Raw genomic sequence first — 17,590 nt, 5'->3', positions numbered from 1 at the left:
GTGAGTGAATGAGGACCCAAAAGCGAACTAACTTAAACAGAGCTTCTTTAATAACCAAACATAGGTAGGCTCAGATAGACCGGCAGATTCCGACAGGACAGGACAAGGTTACAGCAAACATGACGATAGTCTGGCTCAGGCATGAAACACAACAAACAAGAATCCGACAAGGACAGGAACAGAAACAGAGAGAGATATAGGGACCTAATCAGAGGGAAAAAGGGAACAGGTGGGAAACGGGGTGAATGGGTAGTCAGAGGAGACAAGGAACAGCTGGGGGAAAGCGGGGGAGAAAAGGAAACCTAACAACGACCAGCAGAGGGAGACAGGGTGAAGGGAAAGGACAGAGACAAGACACAACATGACAGTACATGACATTTCTCTTTATTTCTCTCTTTCTTTCTTCTCACTCTCTCTCTCTTTCTATTCTATTTTTTCTCTTTCACTCTCATTTTCCCTCTTCCTCACTCTTGCTCTCTCTCTCTCTCTCTCTCTCTCTCTCTCTCTCTCTCTCTCTCTCTCTCTCAGGTGCTAATCTGGGACAGGGAGGATATCCCCAGGGGGGAGCAGGGGGATACCCCCAGGGTGGAGCAGGCAAATCAGCAGGTAAGGCCTATTAATTATCACATTTTTGCACTCTCTAGTTCTAATTGTCTATCTTTCTCTGGTTCTCTTAATCTCTTATTATCTCTCCCTCCTTTCATTTTCTCTCTCATTTCCATTTGCCATCTTCTTTACTCGATTTTTGATCTCAGGTGCCAATCTCCTCTTTTCTCTTTATGAAATATCCCACAGTACTCTCTCTAAGAATGATGTGCTGTGCTCTAATGTTTTTTGGTTGTCATCACAGGTTATGGTGATCAAATGGGAGGAGCATACCCCGGGGCTGGAGCGGGCAACGGCTATGGGAATGGTGAGTCAGCATGCTTCCCCTTGTCAAATTCCTTTATTAAGGTCAAATTCCTTAAAATATAACTGCAGTTTGAGGACACTGTAAACTGGAGTATAGAGCATTGACGATGAAATACGACATTCAATTGATATGTTGGGAATGACTGAGGATTACAGTAGCAGTGTGAAACATAGCTGCCTCTCTAGAGACGGAAGACAACTGCACCAAAGTTGTCACTGAGAAGAGATCTTAAATGAAAGAAGACAGATCCTCAGGGTCTGAATGTGACCTCGACTTCTTTTGTTCTCATGCAGGTGGAGGCCCAGCTGGTGGGGCCAATGCAGTGCCTGCAGGTATTCGGCATGTGTCTCTGTCTGTCTGTCTGTCTGTCTGTCTGTCTGTCTGTCTGTCTGTCTGTACATGACATGCACCTGTCCTTATCTGTTAACCTTTCTATCCCCTGTACAGGAAGTACTGTTGGGGAAAACTTCTGCCACAACATTTAACAAGCCCATGCTAAAGCTAGAGGAGCTGGAAAGCTGCATGCAGTGTTGTTTGGGAACTTTGTTTGAGACTAAACGTCTGCTTTCTTGTCAAGGTTTTTAACATGCCCCCTCTTCTCCACAGGCTATGGCAATGGCTACGGTGCTAGTACTGGAGGCAATGGTTATGGACCCGGTAGGTCTCATCATCTATAGCCAACCAACTAACATCTGTGGGTGGCTGACCAACTAACTGACCCGCTCACATACAGACATAATTATAATTGATTGATGATTATAATTATGTTTCAGGGATTGGGTACCCAACAGTGTTAGCGGATGGTGCTGCTGGGCTGGGAGGCAAGGCAGGGAAGGGAGCAGGAGGTAACCATTCATAAACCAGTAACAACTCATTCTTTTTAATTTTATTTCACCTTTATATAACCAGGTGGCCAGTTGAGAACAAGTTCTCATTTACAACTGTGAGCTGGCCAAGATAAAGCAAAGCAGTGCGACACAAACAACACAGAGTTACACATGGGATAAACAAACGTACAGTCAATAACACAATAGGGGCCTCCCGGGTGGCGCAGTGGTTAAGGGTGCTGTACTGCAGCGCCAGCTGTGCCATCAGAGTCCCTGGGTTCGCGCCCATTCTCTGTCGTAACCGTCCGCGACCGGGAGGTCCGTGGGGCGACGCACCGGGTTAGGGAGGGCTTGGTCGGTAGGGATGTCCTTGTCTCATCGCGCACCAGCGACTCCTGTGGCGGGCCGGGCGCAGTGCGCGCTAACCAAGGTTGCCAGGTGCACGGTGTAGCCTCCGACACATTGGTGCGGCTGGCTTCCGGGTTGGATGCGCGTTGTGTTAAGAAGCAGTGCGGCTGATTGGGTTGTGTATCGGAGGACGCATGACTTTCAACCTTCGTCTCTCCCGAGTCCGTGCGGGAGTTGTAGCGATGAGACAAGATAGTAGCTACTACAACAATTGGATACCACGAAATTGGGGAGAAAAAGGGGTCAAATTAAAAAAATAAAATAAAAGATAACACAATAGAAAAGTCTATATACAGTGTGTGCAAATGTAGTAAGATTAGGCAGGTCAGGCAATAAATAGTCCATAGTGGCGAAAATAATTACAATTTAGCAATTAAACACTGTAGATGTGCTGAAGATGAATGTGCAAGTAGAGATACTGGGGTGCAAAGGAGCAAAATAAAAAATAACACTATGGGGATGAGGATGGGCTATTTACAGATGGGTTATGTACAGGTGCAATGATCGGTAAGCTGCAGCTGATGCTTAAAGTTAGTGAGGGAGATATAAGTCTCCAGCTTCAGTGATTTTTGCAATTCATTCATAGCAGCAGAGAACTGGAAGGAAAGGCGGCCAAATAGGATTTGGCTTTCAGGGTGACCAGTGAAATATACCTGCTGGAGCGCATGCTATGGGTGGGTGCTGCTATGGTGACCAGTGAGCTGAGATAAGGCGCCAGTAAGCAAAGACTTATAGATGACCTGGAGCCAGTGGGTTTGGCGACCAATATGAAGCGAGGGCCAGCCAACGATGAGAGCATACAGGTCGCAGTTGTGGGTAGTATATGGGTCTTTGGTGACAAAACAGATAGACTACATCCAGTTTGCTGAGTAGAGTGTTGGAGGCTATTTTGTAAATGACTTCGCTGAAGTCAAGGATTGGTAGTATAGTTGGTTTTACGAGGGTATGTTTGGCAGCATGAGTGAAGGATGCCTTGTTGCGAAATAGGAAGACGATTCTAATTTTTACAATTTAATTTTGGATTGGAGATGCTTAATGTGAGTCTGGAAGGAGAGTTTACAGTCTAACCAAACACCTAGGTATTTGTAGTTGTCCACATATTCTAAATCAGAACCGTCCAGAGTAGTGATGCTAGACGGGCGAGCAGGTGCGGGCAGCGATCGGTTGAAGAGCATGCATTTAGTTTTGCTTGCATTTAAGAGCAGTTGGAGGCCACGGAAGGAGAGTTGTCTGGCATTGAAGCTCATCTGGAGGTTTGTTAGCACGGTGTCCAAAGAAGGGCCAGATGTATAGCATGGTGTCGTCTGCGTAGAGGTGGATCAGGGAATCACCAGCAGCATAAATAATAACTCAATATGGTAACTACTCTACTCTATGGGAACTTGACTCGCTCTCAGTAAGATGAGGAAGGTCAGTAACACTTTCTATGAGGTATATATACAAATAAGGCATTATAGTGCATTATAAAACTTGCATAAGCTGTCATAACAACTCATAAGTAGTTATAACATCCTAATTTAGGATCATACTTAGGCCTACTCAAAACAAATAACAATTGTTCAAAGTCTGCATTGTGAGAGGTAAGATGTTATAATCATATAACATGTCGTGTGTCATGTAACAGTGTGGACGCTAGGTGTAATGTAACCGTGTGGATGCTAGGTGTAATGTAACAGTGTGGATGCTAGGTGTAATGTAACAGTGTGGATGCTAGGTGTAAGGTAACAGTGTGGATGCTAGGTGTAATGTAACAGTGTGGATGCTAGGTGTAATGTAACAGTGTGGATGCTAGGTGTAATGTAACAGTGTGGATGCTAGGTGTAATGTAACAGTGTGGATGCTAGGTGTAATGTAACAGTGTGGATGCTAGGTGTAATGTAACAGTGTGGATGCTAGGTGTAATGTAACAGTGTGGATGCTAGGTGTAATGTAACAGTGTGGATGCTAGGTGTAAGGTAACAGTGTGGATGCTAGGTGTAAGGTAACAGTGTGGATGCTAGGTGTAATGTAACAGTGTGGATGCTAGGTGTAAGGTAACAGTGTGGATGCCAGGTGTAATGTAACCGTGTGGATGCTAGGTGTAATGTAACAGTGTGGATGCTAGGTGTAATGTAACAGTGTGGATGCTAGGTGTAATGTAACAGTGTGGATGCTAGGTGTAATGTAACAGTGTGGATGCTAGGTGTAATGTAACAGTGTGGACGCCAGGTGTAATGTAACAGTGTGTACGCTAGGTGTAATGTAACAGTGTGGATGCTAGGTGTAATGTAACAGTGTGGATGCTAGGTGTAATGTAACAGTGTGGACGCTAGGTGTAATGTAACAGTGTGGACACCAGGTGTAATGTAACAGTGTGGATGCCAGGTGTAATGTAGCAGTGTGGATGCCAAGTGTAATGTAACATTGTGGACACTAGGTGTAATGCAACAGTGTGGATGCTAGGTGTAATGTAACAGTGTGGATGCTAGGTGTAATGTAACAGTGTGGACGCTAGGTGTAATGTAACAGTGTGGATGCTAGGTGTAATGTAACAGTGTGGACGCTAGGTGTAATGTAACAGTGTGGATGCTAGGTGTAATGTAACAGTGTGGATGCTAGGTGTAATGTAACAGTGTGGATGCTAGGTGTAATGTAACAGTGTGGATGCTAGGTGTAATGTAACAGTGTGGATGCTAGGTGTAATGTAACAGTGTGGATGCTAGGTGTAATGTAACAGTGTGGACGCTAGGTGTAATGTAACAGTGTGGATGCTAGGTGTAATGTAACAGTGTGGACGCTAGGTGTAATGTAACAGTGTGGACGCTAGGTGTAATGTAACAGTGTGGACGCTTGGTGTAATGTAACAGTGTGGATGCTAGGTGTAAGGTAACAGTGTGGATGCTAGGTGTAATGTAACAGTGTGGATGCCAGGTGTAATGTAACAGTGTGGATGCTAGGTGTAATGTAACAGTGTGGACGCTAGGTGTAATGTAACAGTGTGGACGCTAGGTGTAATGTAACAGTGTGGATGCTAGGTGTAAGGTAACAGTGTGGATGCTAGGTGTAATGTAACAGTGTGGATGCCAGGTGTAATGTAACAGTGTGGATGCTAGGTGTAATGTAACAGTGTGGACGCCAGGTGTAATGTAACAGTGTGTACGCTAGGTGTAATGTAACAGTGTGGATGCTAGGTGTAATGTAACAGTGTGGATGCTAGGTGTAAGGTAACAGTGTGGATGCTAGGTGTAATGTAACAGTGTGGATGCTAGGTGTAATGTAACAGTGTGGACGCTAGGTGTAATGTAACAGTGTGGATGCTAGGTGTAATGTAACAGTGTGGATGCTAGGTGTAATGTAACAGTGTGGACGCTCGGTGTAGCAAATGTCTCCCATTTGGAAATAACTCTGGACCATGCCAATGTTCTGCCAACCATGTCTTGTCAATATCTCCTAGTTGTCTTCATCACTTTAGGGGACCTCTATCTAACCACAGAGTTAACCGCCCAGGGGTTCATTGTTTGTTTTATGCCTCTGCTATTCTAGGTCTTGGCGCAAGAGGATATCCACAGGGACAGGAGAAATATGGTGAGGAAGTCACCCTGAGATGGAAGAAGAGGGGTCAAGAAGTGGATGTTTTCCCTAAGATGTCCTGTCTTGAAAAGATAGAGGGCATCAACAAGCAGGATGTACACATGGAAGGAGAATAACTTTCACCATAATTTATGTCACTAATAACATCACACTCCAAAACGCTCCCTGGACATGTCACGGTGTAATACCTAATCACTTACTCTAAACACTCCGAATTACCATTGGGAATGACCATCTGAAACATACCTGATCAATTCATCCATAATCATGTAATAATCCATAATCCTGTGATAATCCATAATCCTGTGATAATCCATAATCATGTGATAATCCATAAATGTGCACCATATGGATGACCCCTTTAACCAGACAGTTATGTTTGAAAAACATCTGTTGGGGGAATGCCAGCTCATCAAAATATGCATGTTCAGCACATCATTCATGACATCATCGGGATGATGACATCTACATATATCTTCATTCTAAAGGACACATAGCGAAACAAATTGAAGTCTCTCCATTTGATGATTACCTTCACACAATCATACACACATTCTGTGTTTCACTTCTCATCTGACACACTCTCTATGCTCACTCTGATCAGCTCTGTGTAATCCATGTTTGTTTAACTCGCATGCCTCCTCCTTCATGCAGTACCCTGTGTGTGTCTGTAGGGGGTGCTGGCTCTGGTCCTGGTGGTGCTCTGCCTTATGGGGGCCAGCCTGTGGTACCTGCTGGGCTGTGGCCTGATGGTGGGAAGTTGGGCGGGTACGGCCCAGAGCCCTACGGGGTTGCTCAGCCTATGGGACTGGGGCATGATACTGGCCTGGGTAAATACACTCTAAAGAGAGGGGAGGGTGAACAAAGGAAGAACAAGAGAAAATAGAGGCAGAAAAAAGACTGAAAAAACAGTGGTCAGGAAAAATAAAGAGGTAGAGAAAGGGTGAAAAGTAGAGAGATGAAGAGAAGGATTAGACAAAGAAAAAAAGCAAGTCAGTGATGAACACTGAAGCAGCAACAGAGGGACTCAAAGGTCACTGTCACAGGAAAGCCAGTAATCATTGTCATTTTACACATTTGCATACAGTTGATGCCATAATTGAGTCATATGTTTTCCATGCATTGATGTGGTCTGTGGGGTGGGAGGAGAGATGATGAGACTCTATAAGCGACCCTTGTGGTGTTCCACAGGGGGAGGAGTCAGTCAGCTTCCTTACAATGGAGCCCCAGTCAATACTGCTGGACTGGATGGTAAGAGCATTGTGACCCAAGGAATCTTTTGTATTACAATTACTTGCTGTGACTTGTGACCCTGCTTATACAGTGTGGATGTGTGAGGAAGAATAAAAACTGTTTGTGTGTGTGGTTGTGAATGTTTATGTGAGGTCTTGTTGTAACAGTATTAGACACAATTAAATACACTTGTTGTAATAAACTCTCCCAGCAGGTGATGGAAGCTTCCCTTATGGTGCTCAGCAACTGGGCCTTGGTGGTGGTGATGGAGGCAAATCCTCTGGCAAATATGGTGAGACTGGTAGTGTGTGTACAATGTGCTTGTTTGTGTGGTAATTTCTCTCTAAACCTGTCTTGCTTCTGCTGTCTCTGACTATCTCTCTAAAGGCAACGGTGGATTGCCACAGGGTGCACAACAGGGTGCACAGCCTTATGGACCTGCGACTGGTGGTGGGAAACCACCTTGCAAAAATGGTACATGTCTTTATGTACAGTACATGTCCGTTTGTCCAAAATGTGTCGTCTGTCGCTATACGTATGTGTTTGTGTGTCCGCACGTCCATCTGCTCATGTGCTATATATGATGTGTGTTTTCTGTAGTTTTTCTGAATGTGTTTGTTGTTCCTCCTATTTACATGTGGGTACTTGTCTCTTGTCGTTTCAGGAAACGGAGGGGGCTTTGGAGCACAGCCAGCAGGTGATTAAACTCACAACCACATCCCCTACACTGCTTGCCTCAGGAAATGATGTGTGTGGTAACTGCTTAAGGTGTGAATGCATGTGGGTGAGGAAGAGCACACATTTTTCAGTGTTAGTCTGTTGTGAGTGTTCTGTGCGTGTCTTGTAAATGTCCCTTGTGTCTGTGTGTCCTGTTTGTGGTAAATATTGTTACGACTCATCTTGTCACTGCTTAGGCTATGGTCAAGGACAGCTGGGTGCAGGTCAGAGTGCCCCCTACAGTAACGGTGAGTTATAAAGTCACATTCCCTGACTGAAAGTCCTGCTCTCTTCTGTCAGAATAACCATATTAGTTCCTATCAGTGGAGGCTGGTGAGGGGAGAACGGCTCATAGTAATGGCTGGAATGGAGTAGATCCATTCCAGCTGTTATAGTAATTATTGTATAGAGAGGGAGATTATTGGTTAGAATGGAGTGGATCATTATAGTAATTATAGTATAGAGAGGGAGATTATTGATTGGAATGGAGTAGATCATTATAGTAATTATAGTATAGAGAGGGAGATTATTGATTAGAATGGAGTAGATCATTATAGTAATTATAGTATAGAGAGGGAGATTATTGATTGGAATGGAGTAGATGGAATGGAGTAGATACATTCCAGCTGTTATAGTAATTATTGTATAGAGAGGGAGATTATTGATTAGAATGGAGTAGATCATTATAGTAATTATAGTATAGAGAGGGAGATTATTGATTAGAATGGAGTAGATCATTATAGTAATTATAGTATAGAGAGGGAGATTATTGATTGGAATGGAGTAGATGGAATGGAGTAGATACATTCCAGCTGTTATAGTAATTATCGTATAGAGAGGGAGATTATTGATTGGAATGGAGTGGATGGAATGGAATGAAATGTGTTGCATTCCATTTCATTGACTCCATTCCAGCCATTACTGTAAACCATCCTCCCCTCACCAGCCTCCACTGGTTCCTACATCTAACCAGGGATGTCCATTAACACCGTTGCATTTTTGTTTGTTTTGTCGTTTGGTTGTTTTGTTGTCTGCTGAACTAACAAAACCTAAACCTCTGACTGTGTGTCTCCTTCAGGAGCAGGAGGGAAGGAAAGCAAATATGGTGGTGGTGGACTGACTGGATTCTTTGGAAATGGAGGGTACAAAGGTGGGTGGGATGAGTGTTTGTTACTCATTTATGCTTGTCTCTGTGACTGAGCACATGAAGTCACCTTACTAGTCATTTAGATCAGAGCTTCATGATCTACCTTGTTTTATTGTCCTCTTTAACCAGCTGCTTCACTTAACAACATTTCTTATCTCTCTCTCTCCTTCTCTGTCCAGGTTAAGTCAATCAGCTGAGGCCTTCTTGAAGTGAATATTTGTTCCGTTCCGTCATGTGTTCATGGTGATGTTTGTTGTTTGGTCTGTTGTTACATTTAGCTATTCCATTTTTGTTTTGTATTTGTGTTTTTTGTTTATGGTTCTTGTCTTTTCTATTGTTGTGTGTCTGTCCCCTCTCTTCCTCTACTGGTTTTGGAGATTGTGTTGCCAGTGTGTTTGTGTTCATATCCATTTCACACTAAAGGGCAGAAAGCAACCACATAATGTCTGTCAGTCTCCTCATTCTTTTAACCTTGGCACCAGTATTGTAAATGTACTGTATATGTGATGTGGGGGTTGAGTTTTAAGACTGAAGCTCTATGAGTTTAAATCAACACCAAATAAAATAAAATTCAAAGACCTGTTCCCAAAACCTGACACCTGAGTTCTTCTGAGGTCATTATAAAGGGGGATATTCTCTGGGACATTGTGATGGACAGTACATACAGAAGATGTAATGTGTATGGAAAAACGATTCCTTAATACCGCAGTATGCCAGTGGTTTTTGTTCATGACATAGTACTTCTTATGTTACTGTATTGCTATTACTGACAATGTATCCCCAAAGACCTTTATCATGTTCCACAACGGAAATCGTTTTGTCGTTATCTCAACACGGCAGTTTGTTTCATTCGTCTTTTGCATGGCGTCACCTGAACTTCATCCGTGCACAGGAAACCATAGCCCTTCCTCTCTCAAGTAATGCAACTGTGCCTTCAAACAACTGATATCTCACATACAGTAAACGAAACCAAATGCAACATAACGTAACAATACAACACCTGACAGAAAAAGAAATGACAGCTATGCACGTGCTCATCTTGCATCAACATGTACATATTGCCTGATTGTTAACTTCAGAGAACTTTGCATTTGAGACATAAACAAGATCTCCCTGTGTGTGCTATAAGCATTTTATTATGCATAAAGTAACCCAATCATTCAACAATCTGAAACTGAATGCAAGCTACCTTGTAAATTAACACAAACAAGTACAAAACAAGCAACTAATACTCCCAATTGTTTTATTTAAATGTAACCTTTATTTAACTAGGCAAGTGAGTTAAGAACAAATTCTTATTTACCACGACGGCCTACCCCGGCCAAACCCAGACAATGCTGGGCCAATTGTTCACCGCCCTATGGGACTCCCAATAATGGCCAGATGTGATTTGAACCAGGGACTGTAGTGACGCTTCTTGCACAGAGATGCAGTGCCTAAGACCTCTGCACCACTCGGGAGTTCAAAGATACAGTATAGAAAACAAACCACATTTTAACAAAACATTTATTTTATTATTTTAGGTTGGAGAAATCTACCTGAAAAAAGATGTGGGGTTTTGACATAGATCACCATGCATACCTCTAAAATCGACCAGACTCCCTGTTCCCTGTACTGAGGCTCTTGTTGCCATGGAGATTGGGTCCGTCCAACAAGACTCCCATACTCACCAGCATGTCCTTTGGAATGAGACGGGAGTGGCGAGACACATAAACCTTCTCCAGGTGGGGATTCATAGGGGAGGGCACATAGTCCATACAGGCGGAGCCACCTAGACTGGGGGCACACACCGCCTCCCACTTGTAGAACATTTGGCCATGCTGGAGGTTGCAGAGATCCTCCTTCACCCCGGCTGTCAGCTCCTTCTCACATTCTCCTAACAGGTCGTCATTCCACTTGTCGTCCTCGTCCCACACCTCAAATCTCAGCTTCTTACTGGTTGACAGATCCACGGTTCCCAGGTCATAGCTCATTGCCCAGCTGGGGTTGTTGTTGTTGTAGATAACTTTAGTGCGTCCGATTATCTGGCCTGCGAAAGCCACCTTCACATAGCCGTCAGTGGCAGTGGTGTGGTCTCCCCACAGGTTGGCCCCTCTCTGAACAGTGATGACCACCCGCGCCAGGCCCTTGCGGGTGGGGCAGCAGTCGGCGCTCACCCCGGGGTTGTTGTGGCAGCTGCAGACGCAGGAGTCTCTGTGGTCACTTTTGATGCCAGTTTGACAGGGTTCAGAACAGTTCTTCCACAAGGCCTTCTCCAGGATGTAGTCGCTGATGGCCTTGCGCAGGTGCTTCCGAGCTGGGTTGGTGGTGGGCAGCAACTCATGGAGAGATTCCAGCGAATAGGAGACGATGTCCGGATAGTGTGGTAGGGAGTTCAGCCATTCCTTGTAGGAGGCGGGATATTTATCAGCAGAGAAGAGGAGCTCTGGTTCTGTGGTGTGGCCACCTTTCACCTCTGTGAACCTGTAGGGTGTCAGAGGGGGAAAAGGTTTTTGTGAGGGGCAGTACACATTTCAGCAAGGGAGAGTATGTATTGATTAGGGAAGTGTGAAGAGAGAGAGAGACAGAACTAAAGAAATTGTGTGAGGGAGAATCTATATGTGAAAGAGCAGCAGACTATAATTCCCCACCTATCATTGAAGACACTGGAGAAGCTGGCCTTGCTCTCTGTCTTAGACTTATCCTCCTGGCAGTGCTTGAACTCAGTCTTCAAGCTGTTGCTGTCACCCACACTGGCAGACGCCTCCACATCCAGACACATCTTCACCTCCTCCGCACTGAGACCCTGCAGGCTGGCCTGGCACTGCTTGATACTGGTCACAGACTGCACCGTTCCACCCAGGCTCACCTACACACAGGATGAGAGGTAGAAAGTAATGTAATTTCCCAGAGAGATGCCAGTAAACTGCACATCTAGGGGCAAACATCCCTAATTTTGATATGTAGTTTGTGTGCCTATTGCCTTGATGATTTCCCACATTGATGTTGACCATCTCTCTCCCTCACCTTGGTAATGTAATGCGTGCCAAAGTTATCAATAAGCTTGTAATAACGTTGTTTGTTTTCTTGTTGATATATTTTGGGGAGATTCTTCACTGCTGTCTTGAATTCTTTGTGTAACTTGGGCTGGCCAGATACTCGATAGCTATTTGTGGAGAGAGAAAAGAGAGAGGGGGGTTAATGTTGTATGGATACAGACAAGCCCTCATAAAATGAAATGAACATGCAAAAACACACTTGTATTTACAATCCCCGAAGGAAACTGAGATGAGGTTTCACAGAGACACATGGGTAAAATGAGCTCATGCTGTGTGGGCCACCTGATGTTTACCTGTAATACCCGCAGGACACACTGTGGCTTGTGAAACTGAACTTGTCACTCTTGGTTTTCTCCATGGAGTACTCAGCCAATTTGGAGTTGGTTCCAGCGAGCATAATCTTCCCACTTTTTGATCCCTTCTCTAACTCTAGATTGACCTGCCAGTTATTCTCCACAGAAGAGCCACTGGAGCTGACGAGAGACTCGCTGGAGCGATGGAGTTTACTGGACACTTTCATACTACACTGGTGGTTTGGTCTCCAATCCACCACTGCCAAAGGAAGCCTCTGTTGTTTCCCTTCCAGATAGGGATTCTTACAGAGGGTGCAGGTCTTGTCTTTGCGTTTCCACACGTTCATGTCAATGACAAAGGCTCCTTTGCGTTTCATTTTGGTGATGTCAAAGCCTTCCCCTGCTAGGTTGGTTCCAGGAGCAAATTCTGCCTCTTTGCACTCATTGGCTGAGCCGATGGTGCATGATTGGCAACTGGGACGAGGAATGGACAACATAAGCCCTGCCCAGAGGCACACTATCAATAAGGACATTCTGGATGAGGTGAGATGTTTGCGACGGGCAGCTACAAGTCACTGTTTCATGCTGAAGAAAAGAAAAGTTATTTGTGAATTAAAGGTCAATTATTATAACGAAGTAAAACAATTATTGATAACCAAGATATAACATACATAACTTATTACAAGTCAGCATGCAAACGTAACCTATAGGCTAGATCATAAGCTAACAATGTTTACCATATTTTACACAAACATATGAAAACTTGGTGCTGGTCTACATGGAACTTCTACAAAAATATTCCCAATTACCATAATGGTTATTGTTGAATTCTACTTCCGTCATCATATTCATTCCCTGAATTGAATCCTCAATGGAAATGAATCTTGACCCTCAACTATGAAATACATAATAGGGTATAAGCATAACACTTGCATAATCTCAATCTTGTTCTATTTCATCCCACTTGTTATTTATTTATTTCAAAGGCCACTCTCTTAATGACTGTACAGTTTTTTTGGTGCATATTTTGTTCAATTTCTCTTTCTTTTGTTATCTATTGTGGTAGTAAATGTGTTACCGCAGCCTACTATCAAAGTCAAATCCAATTATTAGAATGTGTACTCAAAAATAATATTTTTTGTCCATATTCACATATCTACTTGTGTATGTTTCCTTTCTATAAAATTGGTGCAAAGCAAAACTAAATATACAGCATTAAAACTCACCTTTGACCAGTCTGTCCACTATGTGATGGATGTGAGAGGCTGGGGCAATAATGTACCGTAATTAAGTTCCTTTTTGATATAGGAAAAGGTGTGATCGTACTCAAACGGGACGAGCAAATGGAAGGTTGAGGGGATGTTGGTCTCAGTATAGACGACGCAAAAGAGTGTCTGCCACAGAATAGAACATTCTGTGGTTTCAGATAGCGAGAATTGAGCGGAGGAGGGGTTGGGGTGGTGGTCTGGTGTGCTGCTCAGTGGAAAAATATGACAGTGGTCTTTCAGTTAAATGCCTTCATCTGACAGACCATTTACTTTGTAATTTCTCTGAAGTGGTGGTGTGGGTTGATAAAATGAAACTGTTGAGAAGATAATGATAGCCTACTAGGTCTTGGAAACCCTTGGTAATGTGATATAAGAAGGAATTTACCTTCTCAATTATAGAACAGCTAATTCAATATAACAATCTACATGTATGTTCTGAAATGACCAAATATAATCAGTTTGTTACAGTAAAAGAGGCAGAGCAATATGAGCTGGCCATAGATAACTGAAGGAAGAATGGTTTTAATTATGTCTAATAAAGTTTTTACATTTTCAATATGACATTACACCATTACACTAATAACAACAAACACATAACACACAACAAGACAGAAAACAAGACAGCAATCAATCATTCAATCAATCAAATGTCTTTATAAAGCCCTTCTTTCATCAGTCACAAAGTGCTGTACAGAAACCCAGCCTAAAATCCCAAACAGCAAGCAATGCAGGTGTAGAAGCGCCGTGGCTAGGAAAAACTCCCAAGAAAGGCCGGAACCTAGGAAGAAACCTAGAGAGGAACCAGGCTATGAGGGAGGGCCAGTCCCTTCTGGCTGTGCCGGGTGGAGATTATAACAGAGCATGGCCAAGATGTTCAAATGTTCATAGATGACCAGCAGAGTCAAACAATAATAATCACAGTGGTTGTAGAGGGTGCAACAGGTCAGCACTGCAGAGGTAAATGTCAGTTGGCTTTTCATAGCCGATCATTCAGAGTATCTCTACCGCTCCTGCTGTTTCTAGAGTTGAAAACAGCAGGTCTGGGACAAGGTAGCACTTCCAGTGAACAAGTCAGGGTTCCATAGCCGCAGGCAGAACAGTTGAAACTGGAGCAGCAGCACGGCCAGGTGGACTGGGGACAGCAAGGAGTCATCAGGCCAGGTAGTCCTGAGGCATGGTCCTAGGGCTCAGGTTCGAAAAAGAAAGAAAGAAAGCACCCTTCAAGCATACAGTACTAGTCAAAAGTTTGGACACACCTACTCATTGAAGGGGTTTTCTTAATTTTTACTATTTTCTACATTGTAGAATAATAGTGAAGACATCAAAACTATGAAATAATATATATGGAATCATGTAGTAACCAAAGAAGTGTTAAACAAATCAAAATATATTTTATATTTGAGATTCTTCAAAGCAGCCAGCCACCCTTTGCCTTGATGACAGCTTTGCACACTCTTGGTATTCTCTCAACCAGCTTCATAAGGTAGTCACCTGGAACGCATTTCAATTAACAGGTGTGCCTCGTTAAAAGTTAATTTGTGGAATTTCTTTCCTTCTTAAGGCGTTTGAGCCAATCAGTTGTGTTGTGACAAGGTAGGGGTGGTATACAGAAGATAGCCTTATTTGGTAAAAGACCAAATCCATAGTATGGCAAGAACAGCTCAAATAAGCAATGCGAAACGACAGTCCATCATAACTTTAAGACATGAAGGTCAGTCGATGCGGAAAATATCAGGAATTTTGAATGTTTCTTCAAGTGCTGTCACAAAACCATCAAGCTCTATGATGAAGCTGGCTCTCATGAGGACCAACACAGGAAAGGACTACCCAGAGTCACCTCTGCTGCAGAGGATAAGTTCATTGGAGTTACCAGCCTCAGAAATTGCAGCCCAAATAAATTCTTCACAGTAGACTGCTTGGATCAGGCCTTCATGGTTGAATTGCTGCAAAGAAACCACTGCTAAAGGACACCAATAATAAGAAGAGACTTGCTTGGACCAAGAAACACAGGTAATGGACATTAGACCAGTGGAAATCTGTCCTTTAGTCTGAGTCCAGGTTTGAGATTTTTGCTTCCAACTGCTGTGTCTTTGTGAGACGCAGAGTAGGTGAATGGATGATCTCCGCATGTATGGTTCCCACCGTGAAGCATGGAGGAGGAGGTGTAATGGTGTGGGGGTGCTTTGCTGGTGACACTGTCAGTGATTTATTTCAAATTCAAGGCACACTTAACCAGCATGGCTACCACAGCATGCTGCAGCCTACCATGTAGGCTCATTTCCAAATGTGTAGGAAGTTAAACCATGTTTGAGCGAGATTCCATTCATCCACTCATCTAGAGAGAGAGAGGGAGTGAAAGAGCGGGAGGGAGAAAAAGAAAGAGTGCAAAAATCTGTGTACAACGTAAAACACCAAATAATGCATGCAGAGCCGATACCCACTAATTATCCAAATCCAGAAAAGAGACGTTAAATTCTACAACCAACTAAAAGGAAGCGATTCCCAAACCTTCCATAACAAAGCCATCACCTACAGAGAGATGAACCTGGAAAACAGTCCCTTAAGCAAGCTGGTTCTGGGTCTCTGTTCACAAACACAAACAGACCCCACAGAGCCCCAGGACAGCAACACAATTAGACCCAACGAAATCATGAGAAAACAAAAAGATAATTACTTGGCACATTGGAAAGAATTAACAAAAAAACAGAGCAAACTAGAACGCTATTTGGCCCTAAACAGAGAGTACACAGTGGCAGAATAACTGACCACTGTGACTGACCCAAATTTAAGGAAAGCTTTGACTATGTACAGACTCAGTGAGCATAGCCTTCCTATTGAGAAAGGTCGCCGTAGGCAGACCTGGCTCTCACGAAAAGACAGGCTATGTGCACACTGCCCACAAAATGAGGTGGAAACTAAGCTGCACTTCCTAACCTCCTCCCAAATGTATGACCATATTAGAGACACATATTTCCCTCAGATTACACAGACCCACAAAGAATTTGAAAACAAATCCAATTTTGATAAACTCCCATATCTATTGGATGGAATACCACAGAGTGTCACAGCAGATTTGTGACCTGTTGCCGCAAGAAAAGGGCAACCAGTGAAGAACAAACACTATTGTAAATACAACCCATATTTATTTATGTCCCCTTTTGTACTTTAACTAGATTTGCACATCGTTTCAACACTGTATATAGACATAATATGACATTTGAAATGTCTTTATTCTTTTGGAACTTGTGAGTGTAATATTTACTGTTCACTTTCTATTGTTTATTTTACTTTTTTGTGTTTTTTTTGTTTATCCATTTCACTTACTTTGGCAATGTAAACATATGTTTCCCATGCCAATAAATACCCTTGAATTTAATTGAGAGAGAGAGAGAGAGAGAGAGAGAGAGAGAGAGAGAGAGAAAGAAAGAAAGAAAGAAAGAAAGAAAGAAAGAAAGAAAGAAAGTGTGGAAACAATATTTTAGATTCATATTTAGAGAAACATTCATATGCTCCTAGTAACTAAGTTATTACTTTTTGGTAAACAGTTGTTTTTTAATTGAATCACAATCTATACAGTCAATTAGAATTATTAAGCATACCTCCAACAATATAGGGACAATATATTTTCTCTATTCTTTGCGCTCTCACAACTACAGAATCTTATCAGATAGAAACGCACCCATATAATAATATAATATATGAACACACCCAGGAACACAATTATGCGCTCCAATTGGTTTAGTAATGGCGTGTTCATGTTATAGGCATTCTTATTGGCTAATGAAGGGTGAACATCGAGCGCAAGCTGCGAGGGCTGGTTGATTGACATGGCTCCCGCCACCCTGGCTGGCACTACAGTCAACCTTTCACCTTCTTATCCAATGTGCATTTTTGTGTATTTTAAAATAAACGTTGCTATTGTAGGCCTACATTTGTTAACTACGTGAAAGTAATTAGAAAAAATACATAGGAGAAGATGTAAGATTAATGTACAAATAACTATTTTTTCTTCATGTTTCCTAAATTCTAGAGAGGATAGCCTAATTATTGGTGCAGCCATTATTAAACATTATTCCAAAATAATACCAGACAGTGACTGGTGAGGTATGTATCCCTGTCTCCCTTGTGCTGTTTTCTCATAAAAACCCAGTGTCAGTCCCCCGCAATAATTCTCTT

The 17,590-nt window shown here is 42.9% G+C and overlaps 2 protein-coding genes across 51 annotated transcripts in view; one reads left to right on the top strand and one right to left on the bottom strand.

The window, feature by feature from the left end:
* The window catches only part of LOC110485206 (uncharacterized), a 38,035-nt gene extending 28,624 nt beyond the window's left edge, over nt 1-9,411 (top strand). For 23 of the 50 annotated variants that reach the window (XM_090196927.1, XM_090196918.1, XM_090196931.1 and 20 more), the window contains 14 exons: nt 529-606; nt 851-913; nt 1,207-1,245; nt 1,520-1,570; nt 1,687-1,758; nt 5,671-5,712; nt 6,393-6,548; nt 6,910-6,969; nt 7,163-7,243; nt 7,339-7,425; nt 7,616-7,648; nt 7,866-7,916; nt 8,747-8,818; nt 8,995-9,411. In XM_090196927.1, the coding sequence (XP_090053053.1) occupies nt 529-606; nt 851-913; nt 1,207-1,245; nt 1,520-1,570; nt 1,687-1,758; nt 5,671-5,712; nt 6,393-6,548; nt 6,910-6,969; nt 7,163-7,243; nt 7,339-7,425; nt 7,616-7,648; nt 7,866-7,916; nt 8,747-8,818; nt 8,995-8,999 (890 nt within the window). In that variant the 3' untranslated portion in view covers nt 9,000-9,411. The remainder of the gene's footprint in view (nt 1-528; nt 607-850; nt 914-1,206; nt 1,246-1,519; nt 1,571-1,686; nt 1,759-5,670; nt 5,713-6,392; nt 6,549-6,909; nt 6,970-7,162; nt 7,244-7,338; nt 7,426-7,615; nt 7,649-7,865; nt 7,917-8,746; nt 8,819-8,994) is intronic. The other 27 variants (XM_090196957.1, XM_090196952.1, XM_090196953.1 and 24 more) reach the window with 9 other exon arrangements.
* A 518-nt stretch (nt 9,412-9,929) lies between these two features.
* LOC118936277 (perforin-1-like) lies at nt 9,930-13,652 on the bottom strand. The gene is made up of 5 exons (XM_036941384.2): nt 13,373-13,652; nt 12,147-12,731; nt 11,822-11,960; nt 11,446-11,663; nt 9,930-11,278 (listed from the first exon to the last, which is right to left on the bottom strand). Exons 2-5 carry the CDS (start codon nt 12,677-12,679, stop codon nt 10,399-10,401), a joined length of 1,770 nt encoding a protein of 589 aa, XP_036797279.2. The 5' UTR covers nt 12,680-12,731; nt 13,373-13,652; the 3' UTR covers nt 9,930-10,398.
* Nucleotides 13,653-17,590: the final 3,938 nt, after the last annotated feature.

This window comes from Oncorhynchus mykiss, chromosome 13 (genome assembly GCF_057628025.1).
Source record: "Oncorhynchus mykiss isolate SJ-2025 chromosome 13, ASM5762802v1, whole genome shotgun sequence".
Taxonomy (NCBI): Eukaryota; Metazoa; Chordata; class Actinopteri; order Salmoniformes; family Salmonidae; genus Oncorhynchus; species Oncorhynchus mykiss.
This window is presented reverse-complemented; position numbering and strand designations above follow the sequence as displayed.